Source organism: Pholcus phalangioides, unplaced genomic scaffold (genome assembly GCF_987345545.1).
Source record: "Pholcus phalangioides strain wild (caught in Gottingen) unplaced genomic scaffold, Ppha-v1.0 ptg000027l_1, whole genome shotgun sequence".
Classification (NCBI taxonomy): Eukaryota; Metazoa; Arthropoda; class Arachnida; order Araneae; family Pholcidae; genus Pholcus; species Pholcus phalangioides.
In genome coordinates, this window is record NW_028301617.1 from 6,277,550 (window position 1) to 6,295,267 (window position 17,718).

Here is a 17,718-nt window from a genome sequence, read left to right on the forward strand (position 1 = left end):
GGGGAAGGGGCCATGCTCTGAAAAAAATAAAATAGCCTCTCTAGACTAGCCATAACTAGAAAATTTAACTTGTGGAAGAACTTCATAGATCTTACGACCTGTTTTCGTGTCATATGACTATCGTGATTGCCATTTCTATAGCAAATCATTTCACAACTTTTTCATCGCCCACGACTTCGGAAGAAGGATAGAGAAATCTGTTAATGGTCTTTCGGTCGTTCTTTTGGCTAACCAATCAGCTGCTTCATTCCCAGTATTTCCTCTATGCGCTCTGATCCACGAGATATAGATTATGTCTATTTGGCAGTAATAGGTCTCTAATCTTCCTAGCCATCATGTGGCGTGATAGGGGGTCTAGAACTGCATGTAACGAAAAAAGTGAATCAGAAATAATATGTGTATTTTTCTTGCTGGCACATGCCTGTTGCGTAGGCTGACCATATTTCCTCGAGAGAAATACGGGACATCGGGATTCCAAATACGGGAAAATACGGGACATCACCAATTATCGCCAAAAAGGATGCCAAAACCAAACGAAGTTGCCAAATATTGTTGAAATAACGGAAAATCACATGTTGAAATAACGGAAATGATGCATTACTACAAATTGCAGTGGATTAAAATGTATTCCACGAAAAAAAAAACGTTTACCAAAGCAAATGTGGGAGATTAATATCCCATATATAGTTGTAACTATCATAAAATAATTTATGAGTTGAAAAATAATCTCAATCTTCGACTTCAATAAAGAATAAAAATTCAAGTAGGTGTCGTGTGAAATACGGGAAAAACCGGGACACTTTTGCCAAAAAGTCAGGACGGCCAAAAAAAGAGAAAATACCGGGACTGTCCCGGGAAATACGGGACGTATGGTCACCCTACTGTTGCGTAGCTGTGAGCAGCGCAAACAACTCCGCCTAAAATACAGTATTTAGATCGTTGAGTTTATTGCTCTAGTTACTTATCTCCAAGTCATCCTGAAAGATAACCATGGCCGAAGCCACTCCACGATCATTCTTGGAGCCAATAGTGTATATCTTATATTTAGCCTGCGTATTTCTCCTTTTAGGTCGATGCGGCATTCCTCCACAGATTGTGAAAGATGATGGAACCATCCTGTGATTCTCCTTTCCATCTGGGCGTAGCAATGGACCGAGTAGGCTAATGACCAAAAGAGCGACCTAGAGATTTCACGGGAATGGGAGAGACGTAGAGTCAGTACCGTCTTAACGCATGGGCCCACCCGGGCACGGCCCGGAGGCCTCACAAAAATGAGATCCGGTTGAAATTTTCTAGGATTTACCGGGTAGGGCCTCCAAAAAACCACTTGGCCCGGGGGCCCATGATACTCTTAAAACGGCCATGGGTAGAGTGTGTGTGTAAGCACAGAAGTAACCTTGAGAGTGTGTAAGTGTAAGCATATATAGGAGTGACCTAGAGAGCGTAGGACCAGGTCAGTGAACGACCAAAATATTGACCAAAAGCATGTGATCAAGGAAGTGTGCAACCAAGGTGAGTGTTGAAAAGAGTGACATTAGAGACTTTAGAGGCAGAGGCGTATTTTCGAGTGGAGGAAAGACGTAGGGATTATGTGTCAGGGAGTGAGTGACCTAACGAGATAACTACAGTCTGTGCAAATCAGGGTGGTTAATTTGAGGGATGAGTGATCAAGAAAACTAATTAAGCAAATAAGACAAATAATAAGACAGATAACATATTTTTACTGGCTAAACCAAGAAACACCTCTGTCATCATTCGCAGGGTCCCCAATTTCTGCTTTGCTCATGGTTCCTCCCCAGATCAAAGTCAGGCTCTGCTAGCGGTGTCTTGTCTTAACTGATACGTGCAGGGAGGGGACGAGCAGCGCCTCAATCAAATTATCATAGATGGGCACAAAATATTTGTGTAAAAGATATTTGCATAAATCCAGCGTGGGGAAGGGTGTTCCCAAAAAATATATTCTGCTTCCCGAACTAAAGGACACTGCACAGGGACGGAATGTGAAACTTTACATCGATTAATTTAAAAAAATTGCGAACACAGTAGTTTGGAAACACTAACTGTTGAATCGGGGTAGGGGACCCCTAAAAATTTCTTCAGGTGCACCACAAAAATAAATTGCAAAAACAAATCTTGCGTAATCCAATAATTTCAGGCGCAGCTGTTTGGTATGGCTAGGCTGACCATGTTTGCTAGAGAATAATACGGAACATTGGGCTCCGAAATATGGGAAAATATGGGTCATTGCCAATTATCGCCAAAAATGATGCCGATAGTAAGCAAAGTCGCCAACTCATAATCGCAGAAAAGTCGTCAAATGCGGAAAATAAAGCCCCACTTCAAATTGCAGTGAATTTAAAGAAAAACTTTTTTTTCAATTCACTGCAATTTGGAGTGGGGCTTCATTTTCTGCATTTGACGACTTTTCTGCTGTTATGAGTAATACTTATTATTCACCTTGCATTGTAAGATGAATATTCTCGTCTGTGGTGGTAATTATCCTAATGTAATGTCTGAACTGGAAAGGTAATTTCAATCGTTGATTTGAAGAATAAAAAGTCAAGTTGGCGCCATTGGAAATACGTGAAAAGCCGGGACATTTTTTACAAAAAAGTCAGGACACCAAAAAAAAGCTGAAAACACCGATTCTGTTCGGGGAAATACGGGACGTATAGTACGTCACTACAAGCATTAGTGGAAGCTCGAGGTTTGTTTACTTATATCTGTGACTGACAAAAACTGTTTGGATAGCACTCACAACTAGTGAATCTTCGACATCATCATAAGCTGAAAGAAGGGTATCATGTTTTTATTACTTTTTAATGAGGTGACAGTCTCGGTTTCTTCTGTTTTTCTAGCTGTCCCGACTTTTCTGCAAAAATGTCCCGTTTTTCACTTAATTTCCACGAAGCCAACTTGACTTTTATTCTTCAAATCAACGATTGAAATTTATTATTAACGATTTATCTTCTCAACTCAGAAATGACATTGTGATAATTACAACTACGAATAAGAATATTTGTTTCACACGTCGGGGGGAGGGGGGCCGACGGCTTTGGCGTCCAATCCCCCCCCCCCACCCAAACTCCTCCAATGGACCTAACTACTCATCACATCTTTATTTATCAAGCGAAATAATCCTCAGCACTGCGAATGGCTACAAAATAGTCATTCATTTGCCAGTTTCCCACTCTGTTTTCATCATCGGCAATAAAACACAATACTACCACTATAGGCGAGTGCACCACAATGACAAATACGCAAAACGCAATGCACCACAATCGGCAATACAGCAAAATAATATTGCACTGCCATCATAAATACAGCGTAATACTCGATGCACCGCAATACGTACGTTATACACAACGATAGGCAATACACAATAAGGAATGCACCACTATCTGCGGTGAATCTCGACACGCGAAGCACCATCATCGGCAATAATGCACAATACTACCACTATATGCAATGCACCACAATGAGAAATACAGCAGAAAACGTAATGCACCACCATCGGCAATACAGCAAAATAAGTAGTGCACCATGATAATGAATGCACCACAATACGTAATATAGCAAAATAAGTAGTGCACCATGATAAAGAACGCAACGCAATACGCGATGCATCGCAATTGGCAAAGTACCATAATTTGCAATGCACCAAAATACATAATAATAATAAGCACTGCATTACGATAAGTAAAACAGCACAATATGCAATGCACCGCAATACACAATAAGCACTTTCTTTCTTTCTTTCAAACCGAGCACAACTCAGGTCTATCACCACCTATGATTTACTACCTAGTGAGTTGTGCTGGAAGTGTAACTGTGTGTGTACCTAACAGTCTGAGTGTGTATGTAGTGTTGTGTTTGATTTTTCAGTGCTGCCATCTATATTTCAGAAGTGAAGTGAGTGATGTGTTCTGATTGAAATACATTTGTACTGTTTGTAGGTCTGTTGCTGTCTGCGGCGAAACTTTTTAAAGGGGAGATCGGCTCGCATTCACGCAATAAGCACTGCGTTGCTGTTAGAAATTACAGCATGCGATGCACTACAATATGGAAGGCGCCACTATTTGCAGTACACCGCAATAAGCAATAAGCACTCATTGAAATAAGCAATACCGCATGCGATGCCCTCCAATATGCAATGCATTACAATCAGTAATGCACCACTATTTGCAGTGCACCACAGTAAACAATACAGTGTAATATGCAATCCACCACAATACGCAATACGCGATGTATCGCATTAAGCAAAGCACAATAAGGCATTAAGCAGAGCGCAATAAAGCATTAAGCAGAGCACAATAAAGCATTAAGCGGAGCACAATAAAGCATTAAGCAATGCATCACATTGCGCCACAAGCACTGCATTATAATAAGCAATACAGCACATATGAACTACAATACGCAATGCATAACAGTACGCGACCGGCAAAATCAGCAATGCACTGCAATCAACGAAGCATCGAAACAAGCAATTCACCACAATACGTAATACAGCAAAATACGCAATATGGACTGCACTATAATAGGCAAGCAATACAGCATGCGATGCCCTAAAACCAGCACTGTACCAATAGCAATAAGCAATACAGTACAATAGCAATAAGCAATACAGTACAATAGCAATAACCACTGCATTATATTAAGCAATACAGCACGTGATGCATAGGAATAGCAATGCATCACAATCAGCAATGCATCATATTGCAGTAAACCACAATCATTGATGCATAAAAATACGCAATTCACCATATTGCAGTGCACCACAATAAGCAATGCAGCATAATAAGCAGTAGGCACGACACTATAATAAGCAATACGGCCCACGACGTACTAAAATACGTAATGCATAACAATACGCAATGCACCACAATACGCAATGCATCACAATACGCAATATACCACAATACGCAATACAACGCACCACAAGAAGCAATACAGCCCAATACGCAATGCACCACTGCATTGCAATGAGAAATACAGTATGCGATGCACTATAATGCATAATGCATAACAATACGCAACGCACCTCAATCAGCAATGTACCACAATAAGCGATATAGCACGATACGCAATACGCACTGCAGTATAATAAACAATACAACACGCGGTGCCTGACACACAATTAGTAATGCACCAAAAAGAGCAGTGCACCGCAATACAGCATAAAACGTAATTAACCGCAATACGCGATGTATCGCAATAAGCGAAGCGCCATAATATACGCAAAAAGCAAAAGCACTGCAATACAATAAGCAATACATCACGTGATGCGCTGCAATGAGCAATGCACCACAATCAGCAATACATCACGAGATGCGCTGCAATGTGCAATGCACCACAATCAGTACAATAAGCAACGCACCAACCATCATAGACAATACAGCGCAATAAGTAGTGCACCCTATCTATTTAAGGCACCGCAAACAGCAATGCAGCAGTATATTCAGGGCACCACATTAAGCAATACAGCACTTATTGCACCACCATCGGCAGTACAGCACAATAATTAGTGCAATAAGCAATGCACCAGTATATTCAGTGCACCGCAATAAGCAATGCACCACCATAGCGATAAGCAAAACAACACAATGCGTAATGTACCACCGTCGGCAATACAGAACAATAATAAATACACGTCCACTATAGGCAATACAGGACAATAAGCAATGCATCACAATATGCAGTGCACCACAATGCGCAATGAACCCCAATACACCATAAGCACTGCATTAGGATAAGCAATATGGCACGTGATGCACTGAAATACGTAATGCATAACAATGAGCAATTGACTAATATTTACAATGCACTAAAGTAGTCATTCAATTGCCAGTTTCCCACTGATACACTGCCATCATAAATACAGCATAATACTCGATGCACCGCAATACATGCGTTATACATAAGGATATGCGTTACACAATAAGTAACGCACCACGGTATGCAGTGCATTAAGTATTGGTGCAACATTTAGGAACCTACATTTTAGGTATTGGTAGAAGGTCAAAGTCGTTTACTTATATTTGTTACAGACAACTAACTGTTTGCAGTGACATCTGACGAGGCTTTATATGCCAAGATATTTACATAAGCTTAGAGAAATGTATTGGGCTTTTGCTATGTTTTAGGCATTGGTAAAAGATCGATTTGTTTACTTATATTTGTTGTAGACAACTAACTGTCCGCAGTGACATCTAACGAGTCTTTATATGCCAAGATATTAACATCAAATGAGTGAAGTGTATCGGACTTTTTACTATATTTTAGGCATTGGTTAAAAGTCGATATGTTTACTTATATTTGTTATAGATTACAAATCATTTGCAGTGACATCTATTGAGTCTTTGACCTGAAGTGTCATCATTGGCAGATTGGCCATATTTGCTTGAGAAAATACTGTTAATTAAGCTCAGAAATACGGAATATCGCCAATTATCGCCAAAATTGATGCTAGAAGTAAGCATATTTGCAAACTCGTGCTAAAATCATAGAAAATTCTTAGACTATTGATAATAATATTGATTCATAGATTATTATAAATAATCATAGATTATTGTGGTGCACTGTAAATATTGGTCAATTGCTCATTATTATGCATTACGTATTTCAGTGAATCATGTGCCATATTGCTTATTGTAATGTAGTGCTTATGGTGTATTGTGGTTCATTGCATATTATGGTGCACTGCATATTGAGGTGCATTCCTTATTGTGCTGTATTGCTTAATGTGGTGCACTAAATGTAGGTGTGCAATGCTTATTGCGGTGCTTTGAATATGGGAGTGCACTAATTATTTTGCTGATTGAGGCTTATTGCACTGAATCGCCGATCGTGTTGCATTGCGTAGTATGCTGTATTACTTATTGTAGTGCATTGCGCTTTGCAGCGCATTGCGTGATGTATTGTTTATTGTAATAGTTTTTTTTGCGTATATTATGGTGTTTCGCTTATTGCGACTTATCGCGTGTTGTGGTGCATTACGTTTTCTGTTGTATTGCGATGCACTCTAAATAGTGGTACATTACTATTTTTGGTGCATTGCGTATTGTAGTGCATCGCGTGCTGTATTGTTTATTATGTTGCTTTGCTTGTACGTTTATTGTATTGTACTGCATAAATATTAGGCATTAGAGTGCATCGCGTGCCGTATTTCTCATTGCAATGCGGTGCTTATTACGTATTGAGCTGTATTACCTATTGTGGTGCACTGCAAATACAATAGTTGTGCATCGCTGATTATACTGCATAGCTTGCTTATCGTATGTATTATGGTGCTTATTGCGATGTATAGTGCTGTATTGCTTATTTGGTGGTGTGTGGTGCGTATTGCTAGGTATTACTTGTTGCAGTGCATCGCGTGCTGTATTGCTTATTTGGTGGTGTGTGTTGCGTATTACTAGGTATTACGCGCTGTAGTGAATCGCGTGCTGTATTGCTTATTATAATGCAGTGCGTATTGTGTACTGTGGTGCATTACATATTGTAGTGTATTGCGTTTTGTGCTGTATTGCGTATTATATACATCGTGTGTCCTACTGCTTATTGTGCTATATTGCTTATTGTGGTGCACTGCAATATGGTGAATTACCGATTGTGGTGCATTACGTATTGTAGTACATTGTATACCGCATTGCTTAATATAATGCCGTGCCTACTGCTTATTGCACTGTAGGCCTATATCTTATTGTGGTGCACTGCAATATGGTGCATTGCGTATTGTTATGCATCACGTAGTGCATTGCATGCTGTATTGCTTATTGTAATGCAGCGCTTATTCCGTATTGGGGTACGTTGCACATTGTGCTGCATTGCTTATTCTAATACATTGCGTATTGTGCTGCATTGCTTATTCTAATAGATTGCGTATATTGTGCTGTATTGCTTATTGTAGTGGATAATATTCTGTATTGATTATTGTAGTGCATAACGTGCTGCATTGCTTATTGTAGTGCATACCGTGCTGTATTACTTATTGTAGCGCATACCGTACTGTATTGCTTATTGTAGTGCTTATTCTAATACATTGCGTATATTGTGCTGTATTACTTATTGTAGTGCATAATATTCTGTATTGATTATTGTAGTGCATAACGTGCTGTATTGCTTATTGTAGTGCATACCATGCTGTATTGCTTATTGTAGTGCATAACGTGCTGTATTCCTTATTGTAGTGCGGTGCATTGCGTATCATTGTGCTTTGCTTGTTGCGATACATTGCGTGCTGTGGTGCATTGCATATTGTGCTTTATTGCTTATTGTAATGCAGTGCTTACGATGTATTTTGGTCCATTGCGTATTATGGTACTTTGTCTATTCCGATGCATCGCGTATTGTGCTGTATTGCGTATTGTGGGTGCATTCATTATCATGGTGCACTACTTATTTTGCTTTATTGCTGATGGTGGTGCATTGCGTTTTGTGCGGTATTTCTCATTGTGGTGCACTGCATATAGTGGTGGATTGAGTATTGTGCTTTATCACTGATGGTGGTGCTTTGCCTGTTGTGATACACTGCATATGGCGGTGCATTCCTTATTGTAATGCATTGCCCATAGTGGTGCAGCACAATTACTAATTGTGCTACATTGCCTATCGTGATGTATCACGTATGCATTGTGTTGTATCGAGTATTATGCTGCATTTATGATGGCAGTGCATTGCTTATCGAAATCAGAGTGGGAAATTGGCAAGTGAATGACTATTTTGCAGGCATTCGCAGCGCCTGAGGAATATTTTGCTTTATAATTAAAGAAGATGTGAAGAGTAGTTAGGCCCATTGGAGAAGTTGTTGGGGGCTGGACACCGAAGGCATCAGAAGGGCTTTGTCTCTCCCCCCCCCCCCCAGTGCTGTAATATAAAATCACAAACTCGAAAAGGGCGTGTTTCTATGCAAAAACGTTTTTTGGTGAAGTTATCATTTAACTCTTGAATATATCGGGAACCGTTTGTACCAAATTATGTGTATGCACCGAGAGGCTTGCACCCCCCACCGTCCTGCAGGTTGGGATAGTTGGCGGGCTCCAAACAAGTTTTTTTACGGGGGGCGGGGCCTTCTGTGGTAAATTTATAGTGTGAAAAATCAAAAAGTTGTAAGAATGGTTCCTGCCCCTGTCGTTGTGAGGGCCATGCCGAGAGGTATGTATATGTATAATATACATATATTACCTGTGCTCGCAGAACACAAGGTCGGTGTACCCAGGGCGTGGCATTGCACATATACCTTCATGGGGCAAATAAAAGGTTTCATTTCCAAGGGCCTTTGATGGATCTAAATGTTTTCATGCTGCTTTAACATTGAAAAATTTGCAAAAGCGGAAGCCCAAGATATATCTAGTCTGTGGTCCCAGCCAGACCACACCAGCATCAGCGCTTTACCCCCATTCCCAGCTTCAAAAGGCTGATAGTGGGAAATCCAGACGGGCCAAGAAAGGCCTACGAAGGAGGAGAGAGGTATGTGAGTTAGTGTGTGTATGTGTAAAAAAGGAAGTGGACAAAATCGGGAGTCATGGTCATGGCTGTAAAAATTTTTGCCAGGCAAGAGAAGCTCAAGAATGCCGCCACAACATACCAGCAGATCAACAATAAGTCGCAGATGAGTTCAGCTGCAAAAAGCGGTAACTCCAAAGCAGTCCACCATCAGAATTTATTATCATTACCAGCTCAAAGTATGTTTTCGCAGAGGGAGGAATTTTTTTTTTGACTTTTGATGTAGATGCGAGTAAATAGGAGTAAGATGCGAATATTATACGAATATTATGCGGGTAAAATGCGATTATTATATGGAGTCATTACCAGCTCAAAGTATGTTTTCGCAGAGGGAGGAATTTTTTTTTTGACTTTTGATGTAGATGCGAGTAAATAGGAGTAAGATGCGAATATTATACGAATATTATGCGGGTAAAATGCGATTATTATATGGAGTCAGTTAGTATATAAAGTATGTACAAAAGTCCATCTATCTATCTCAGATTCTCCCACCTAAGGTGGAAAATCTGCTTCGGCCTACGAAACACTGTTCTTCTAGCCGAAGTTCTGGGAGTAGTAACCACACTGTAGTTCACTATATTTCGAATATGAGAAAACTCAGAGTTCTCCATTGATTCAAATTGGTTTTTATTTAGTTGCTTAATGTAGCAGAAAATTTTAGGCAAGTTAAGGTCTTTGTGAACATTGTGATTTCCCGATATACCAAGGGGCGCGAACAAGACGTCTAAGAATTTTGTTTTGTGAACGCTGAAGGGTTCTGATATTAGTCTTAGTAGCATGCGCCCAAGCAGGGGAAGCATACAGAAGTGTAGGTCGGATGATTGATTTAAAAAGCAAAATTTTGTTCCTGAGTGAGAATTTGGCCTGTGGAAATGTGATTTTATTAAGACCCCCTACAATTTGGTTGGCCTTATTACAGGCAATTTTAATGTGTGGAATGAACGTCATGGTTTTATTGAGTATGCACCCAAGATATTTCACCTTATTTACTAGTTTTAAAGGGTGTTCACCAATGAAAAGTCGTCGGAAAGGTGGGATTTTTGTCCGACTTGTGAATCAAGCAAATTAGCTTTTCTCCTGGTTAAGAACCAGGTCATTTTCCTCACACCAGTCAACAATTTCATCAGCCGTTTCTTGCAAGTTGTTGACAGCCTGGCTAGCTTTTCTAGCGTTACAGAGCACCACTGCATCGTCCGCAAACAGGGCAAGAATGCCCACCTGAGGTGCAGGAAATGAATTGATGTATATCAGAAAGAGCTGCGGACCAAGGACACTTCCCTGAGGGACTGAAGCTGTTATGTTTTTTCTCGACGATGTTCTATCACCGACTATCACCTGAAATGATCTTCCAGTTAGATAATTCCAAAAGAAGAGTATGAAATGTGGAGGAAAACCGTAGTGGATCATTTTGTTAAGTAAGGTCGGGTGGTCACACCGGTCAAAAGCTTTGCTGATGTCCAAGAAAGCCACTGCGACAAATTCATAGTTGTTGAATGCAGTGGTCCACAAAAAGCAGCGAATTAGATCCCGGTTCCTTTATTGGGTGGACCTGGATTTTATTGATTGGTAAAATGAATACAAATAGAAATTTTTCGTGGCCCTTACAGGATGAGTGGGATGTCTGTGAAGTCTCCAGGTCGGCCTCCCCCCCCCACCACATGGAAAAGCTGATAGGTTTCATTTCGGGAGCCATATATGAATCTCAATGATCATTGTTGTTTAACATTGTAAAATTTGCAACAGCGATAGCCCGAGATAAATCCAGTTTGCGTATTCGGCCCCGGGACTTGCTTTTAAGTTGGATATTCATGCAATATAACATTGATTTCAACTTTTTACTTATATATTTTCAAGTACGAAAATAAAAATTAATGTCTCCGTATTGTTTTATGATATCCAACTGCATCAATACATATATTTTAGGCATGGTCCTCACAAAGGGGGGGGGGCTGACAGGGCCCGGTACAGTTCTCATCATATTTGGTTTTTTCACACTATAAGTTAACTACAGAAAGGGGCCCGTGAAAAAGTCTGACCGGGAGGGCCCGCAAAAGATTCCAGCCTAGGGCCTAGGATGTGGAGGCCATGAGTTTAGGATATTTTGAAATTAATTAGGGGCCGTTCAAGTATTACGTCATCATCGATGGGGGGGGGGGTTGGATAATGCTTACGTCATCAACCACCCTTTATGAAAATATGAGTTGGGATTCAGAGGGGCAGAGCTGATGACGCAGTTTTGCTGACGGGGGGGGGGAGAGGGGGTCAAAAATGGCTAAAAATTTGCTTACGTAATACTTGAACGGTCCCTTATGGGCCCATAAATTACATTGAAGAAATACCGCAGCTTTATTCAAGTATTTTTTGAAGCAGAAACCGGCAGATCAATAATTTGAAGAAAAGAGCCCATCAAAAAGAAAAAAAACGATTCATTTTTACGTTTCTTTAACTTAGATTTGTTTCTTTCATGAGTCGAGCAGGAAGCAGCCATATTGATTACCTTGTATGTCCTTCAAGAAAGAGGGAAATATCACGTGATCCAAAAAGCCTCATTGCTTCACATAAGTTTTACATTTCCATTCAAACAAAATTGCAATAAAAGTACGATGAATGAGTGATTTTAAGACCCTCTCAAGTCTCAAAGTTGATGATTTTGTTGAAGAAAATTTTTGATGATTTTTAATATTTTTATCTGGAACAGAATTTCCCAATTCAAAATAAATTTTCGAGTTTCACGTCATTTCATGACCTTCGTTGTATTGAATGCCATGGAAATGACCTGGTATTTCATTAAGGTCATGGAATACCTCCTCATTTCATGACGTTCATTATTTGTGGTCAATAAGATTGATATACAGAATTGATATTTTCACTACAACCAGAAACATGGCAAAACTGATAAGTTCAAACAGAATGTTCCAAAAACCGGATACGGGAAATACTATACCGCGGCCGGAAATGTTCCGAAGTTCCAATTTTTACTAGAAAGATCAGAACCAGAACAATTAAAATTAATTTAAGAGATCAAGAAATGAAGATGGAAGGGAGGGAAAAAAGTGACAGTTGGCCTGAGTGAGATTCGAATCCATAATCTTCGAATATATAGAAATAAAATCCCAGGGGGTTTCTGGGGTCGGGTCAATGGGGGTGTGGGTGGAGCGGCCTTGGCTTTTGTTCAGGGTTGTGAGTCTCTCCCGGCATTGCCCGGGGGGGGGGGGGCTTTTTTTTTTTTTTCAAACCGAGCACAACTCAGGGCTATTGCCATAGGAAATTTACTACCTAGTGAGTTGTGCCGGAAGTGTAAGTGCGTGTACCTAACAGTCTAAGTACGTATCTAGTGTTGTGTGATGTGTAGTGACTAAATATTTGTACTGTGTGAAGGACTGTTGCTCTCTGTGGCGAGACTTTTTAACGGAGAGATCGCCTCGCATTTGCGCCTCGAAGTTGGGAACCACAACCCGGGGGGGAGGGGGCTGTGAGTTGCTCCGAGCAATGGAGGTAGGGGACCAGGCCTGATGGCTTGGAGCCTCAATCATAGGGACTGAGGGCAGGGGCCCGGCGCAGTTGGCCCTCCCCAGCGTGGTCCAGCCCCTCGGGGTAAAACGCTTACATCCCTTTTGGGACAGAGCGTGGATCATGTCTGGTCTGGCATGTAAAGTCTCATGTCTGGTGTGAGAAATACGGGAAATTAGGATTCCAAATACGGGACATCGCCAATTATCGCCAAGAATGACGATAAAACTGCACAAGGTTGCCAAATATGGAGGCCTGCACAAGGTTGCTGAAATTATGGAAAAAATTGCAATGGCGGGAAAAGAAGCGTTACTGCAAATTCAGTGAATTAAAATGAATTCCACGAAATAAAACGTTCAACAAGACAAATGTTGGAGATTAATGTTCTTATTTATAGTTGTAATTATTATAATATAATTTATGAGTTGAAAAATAATTTCAATCTTTGACTTCAATGAATAATAAAAGTCCGAGTAAGCGTCATGTAAAAAACGGGAAAAACCGGGACACTTTTTCCAAAGGGGCCGGGACCGTTCAAGTATTACGTCATCATCGATGGGGGGGAGTTTGACAAGGAGGAGGGGTGATGCTTACGTCATCAACCACCCTTTATGAAAATATGAGTTAGGATTCAGTAAAGCGACTGGATAGGCGACTTATTCTAGTGGCTATAGGATTCAGAGGGGCAGAGCATGACGAAATTTTGCTGAAAAGGGGGGGGGGGAGGGTCAGCGTTTTGCTGACTTTTGCTGACAAGGGAGGGAGGGGGTCGAAAATGGCTAAAAATTTGCTTACGTAATACTTGAACGGCCCCAAAATGTCGGGACGGCTAGAAAAAGAAAGAAAACCGGGACCGTTCCGGGAAATTCAGGATGTATCGTCACCCTAATTCCGCGCAAAAATTACGTAGTTAGGGTGACCATACGTCTCGTATTTCCCGGGACAGTCACGGTATTTTCTGTTTTTTTGGCTGTCCCGACTTTTTGGCAAAAGTGTCCCAGTTTTTCCCGTATTTTTCATGAAGCCTACTTGAATTTTTATTGTTTAAATCAAAGATTGAAATTATTTTTCAACGTATAAATTATATTATGATAATTACAACTATAAATAAGAATATTAATCTCCCACATTTGTCTTGGTGAAATTTTTTTCGTGGAACTCATTTTAATCCACTGCAATTAGCAGTAATGCTTTCTCGCAATTGTGATTTTTCCGTTATTTCAACAATATTTGGGGACTTTGTTCGGTTTTGGCGTCATTTTTGGCAATAATTGGGGATGTCCCGTATTTTGAATCCCAATTTCCCGTATTTCTCTCTAGGAAATATGGTCACTTCAACCGTAGTTATTTTTTTTTTCTAAGAAATATGGTCAGTCTAAGTCAATAAACATTACTGAAAAGAAATGGAATAGAAACTGCGGGACATATGGACAAACAGATCGTTATGAAGTGATTTTTTTTTTTGTCTCCTATTCCCCTGTAACTGTTTCGATTAGTAAACAAGGAAAGAAACGCAATTTGGCGCGTAAGTTGGAATTGAGACGTCTAAGAAAAAAAACCAAACAAAAAACAAAGTGCTTCTAGGAGGCACCTATAGTTGATATATTCGTAGGGTCAAGGTTCCGGATTGAATAATGGCGACGACCATCGAAGATTTGGCTCCGGAACTGCTGCTGAAGATTTTCTCGCACTACATCGAATCCCAGGGACACATGAGATTCTCGAGAAACGTCGCGCCAGTGTGCAGAGCCTGGAGGAAGCTCTCGTCGACGCCTTCGCTGTTTAAGAGCATACGAGTGAAGAACTGGAACTACGAACAGTCTCTGTCCAAGAGAGGATTGCTCTTCCATACCCGCAGCCTCGAGATACCGGAACATTACGCCAGCGACCCTCGTCACGTGAGCCGGATCAACCCTAACCGCCTATTGGCCGTGCTGTCGAGAATCCGCGACCTCAAAGCTCTCGAGATTTCGAACAACGCCATCAGGGCAAAGACCATGACGATCGTGGCCGAACGCTGCCCGAATCTGGAGCGCCTGCGCATGGAAAATACGGGCCGGGCTGGAGACGGGCTGGTAACGCTCGAAGAACTGGACCCGATCCTCGCCACGTGCGGACCGAAACTGAAACATCTGCACTTTAGCCGCTGCGAGGTGAAAGACAGCAAACAGATGATTAGGGAAATCGCTGCCAAATGCCCTTCGCTTGAAGTGTTCGAGTGGCGCCATGTGCGTCAGGACCCAGAGATTCCGATTTATGAACTGGCGAGTGGATGCCCCCGATTACGGAAACTGGAATTATCAGGAAGTTCCCTTGCTACCGAGGGTGGAGACAATTGCCTTGGGTTCAAGGATTTGACAGTGTTCAAGACCTACTTGTGTGATTTCCAGGGATTGGATTTGTACAGCTTGCTAAAGAATTCCACTAATTTGGAATGTTTACAACTAGATTGGATTCACGGCGTCGATTTGAGCAAGGTTTCGGAGATACCATCCGATAAAGTCAGGTCTCTTAACATACGGGTCCCGGTGTTGGATGTAACTGGTTATGTCATGTCTGTGGGGTATGATGTGGTGACTCTCGAACGATCAGTGAAAAAGTGGAAGCGCACCTTGTTGTGTCTACAAATGTTGAGATTTCAATGCGATATCACCAGTGTGCTCAAAATTTACTTAGACGATAATCAGTGTCCTAAGCTTGAAGTACTGTGGATCGACCAAGGATGTGTTGATCAGAGTTTCCTCACGATATTCATACAAAAGTGCCGAAATCTGAAAGAACTAAAGTTTGAAAATCCTAAAACGCATTTCAGAAGTCGTGAAGAGGTTATGAATTTTTTGGATTCCATATGACAGTGTTTCCTCAACGTTCCTGAAAGTAATTACCAGTTACATGCCGGAAACAATTTGATAGATCCCTTGTGTCCCATATCACGGGCATTCCTATTATTTTCCTTGTTCTGATTTCTTTTTTTCAAAGACATTTATTCGAATTTGTGATAATTACTGAAGTTGTGAATACACAAGCCGTTTCCATAATATAAATTGTTTTGTGACTATTACGGCAAAGATTGTAAATATTCATCTCGATTGAAAAAGTGGCATTTTCACCTAAAATAACATATGGCTAAATTGTAGTCTGGGAACAGTTTGTTTCCACGACAGTTCGAAATCACCAAGAAAATTGTTGTAATAACAGATTTCTCGTTATAAGGGAATTACCTTTTTCTTCTCTGTCTGGGTTTTCCGCATTAAAATGTCTTTTAGATCATTTTGTTCTGATATTTAACGGATGAACATAACTCTCCAATCGTGAAATTGTTTTTTTGGTTTCACAGCAGTTGATCCTGCAAACAATTTTTGCGTAAAAAATTCAGTTATACCAACTCAATTAAAATCATTATTATATAGTAACTTGACAAATTCCAGGTTGCCTGGCGACTAAAAAATTGATAACAGCACCTAATTTGTCTGTGCACCAACTCAATTGGGGTGGCATTTGCTTTAGTCCCTACAGAAAATCACAGAAAATGCCACCCTCGTTTTCTTTGTTTGTTTTGAGAATGGGGGGAAACAGATTGTGCAGAGTCGCTATCAATGTTTTTATACTTCTCTTCAGCGATTCCAGGCTTCACATAACCCTGCTCCATCAAAAATTTTCTCACATTTAATACATTTCCCTCCCCTCGTAAAACATTTGAAAATTTATACTGTATGATGTAATTTTATTCATATATCATTCATTTTTTTGCAGGAAGAAAGGGGAGTAATAGTAAAGTTTGTGTGTGGGGAGCAATGTGTGTAATAAATAAGCTGCTTCCCGGTTTTTAATAATGTTTTGATGACGGGGGAGGGGGTTTGAAGGCGGGACTAACGAGAGGGCTATGGCACTCCGAGCAGAAATGACGATCACGTGACCAACTGGGTCCTAACTTTTTTTGCCCTGTTCCCCCGTAACATGGCTTTCTTGCAAAACATCCTCTGCAATAGCCAAGTTCTTCCAACTTTGCAGAACATTCCCTGCGATATTTCGCAACATATAAATACGCATTCTGTTTGCAAAGTAGTTTAAAGAGAAAAAATGACATAACTCATATAATGAAATATTAAGCTTTGAATGTCATTTTCCCTCAAATATTGGATATATTTTCTTCTTACTAGACAATTACCGTATACAAATCTCATGGCCCCCACATCCTGGAGCAAGGCTCCTAGGCGATATAGGGCCTCCAATGTCAAAGGTTGAGTCGACTGATCTAATATATATATACGCAATATATTATGCAAAAAACCTGTGAATAAGACAAAAATATTGTAATAATATTGTATTGTATAAATTGTAAAAATGATAAACACTGGAAGAATAAAAACATTTTTTTACCCTTAAAATTGGGATAACTGCTGAAAATACACTGCACCGATTTACCTGCTTTTAATAGCTCATATACACTTCATAAACTCTAGAAATAAAGATATCTGGAAAAGAACCCTTCAAGTAAATTTTATCAGGTTCACCAAGTATTATATTCCAATGCATTTTCATTACCCGCAAATGACAATCTATTGGTCAAACACATACTGAAACAAAGTACATTAGCGATTCAAGATCTATAGCTTAATTCTATGCAGTAAAATACAACTTTTTGCCCATTAAAGAAATTTTGTAAAATGCTTATTCTCTGCGAAAAAATACTGAAATACAAGAAAA

General features: G+C 40.3%; 1 protein-coding gene across 1 annotated transcript; it reads left to right on the top strand.

Annotated features, from left to right (window-relative positions):
* Nucleotides 1-14,645: 14,645 nt before the first annotated feature.
* On the top strand, nucleotides 14,646-15,863 carry LOC149068268 (uncharacterized). Its single transcript, XM_089251912.1, has one exon. The coding sequence runs from the start codon at nucleotides 14,646-14,648 to the stop codon at nucleotides 15,861-15,863; it is 1,218 nt and encodes a 405-aa protein (XP_089108038.1).
* The last annotated feature ends 1,855 nt before the right edge of the window (nucleotides 15,864-17,718 follow it).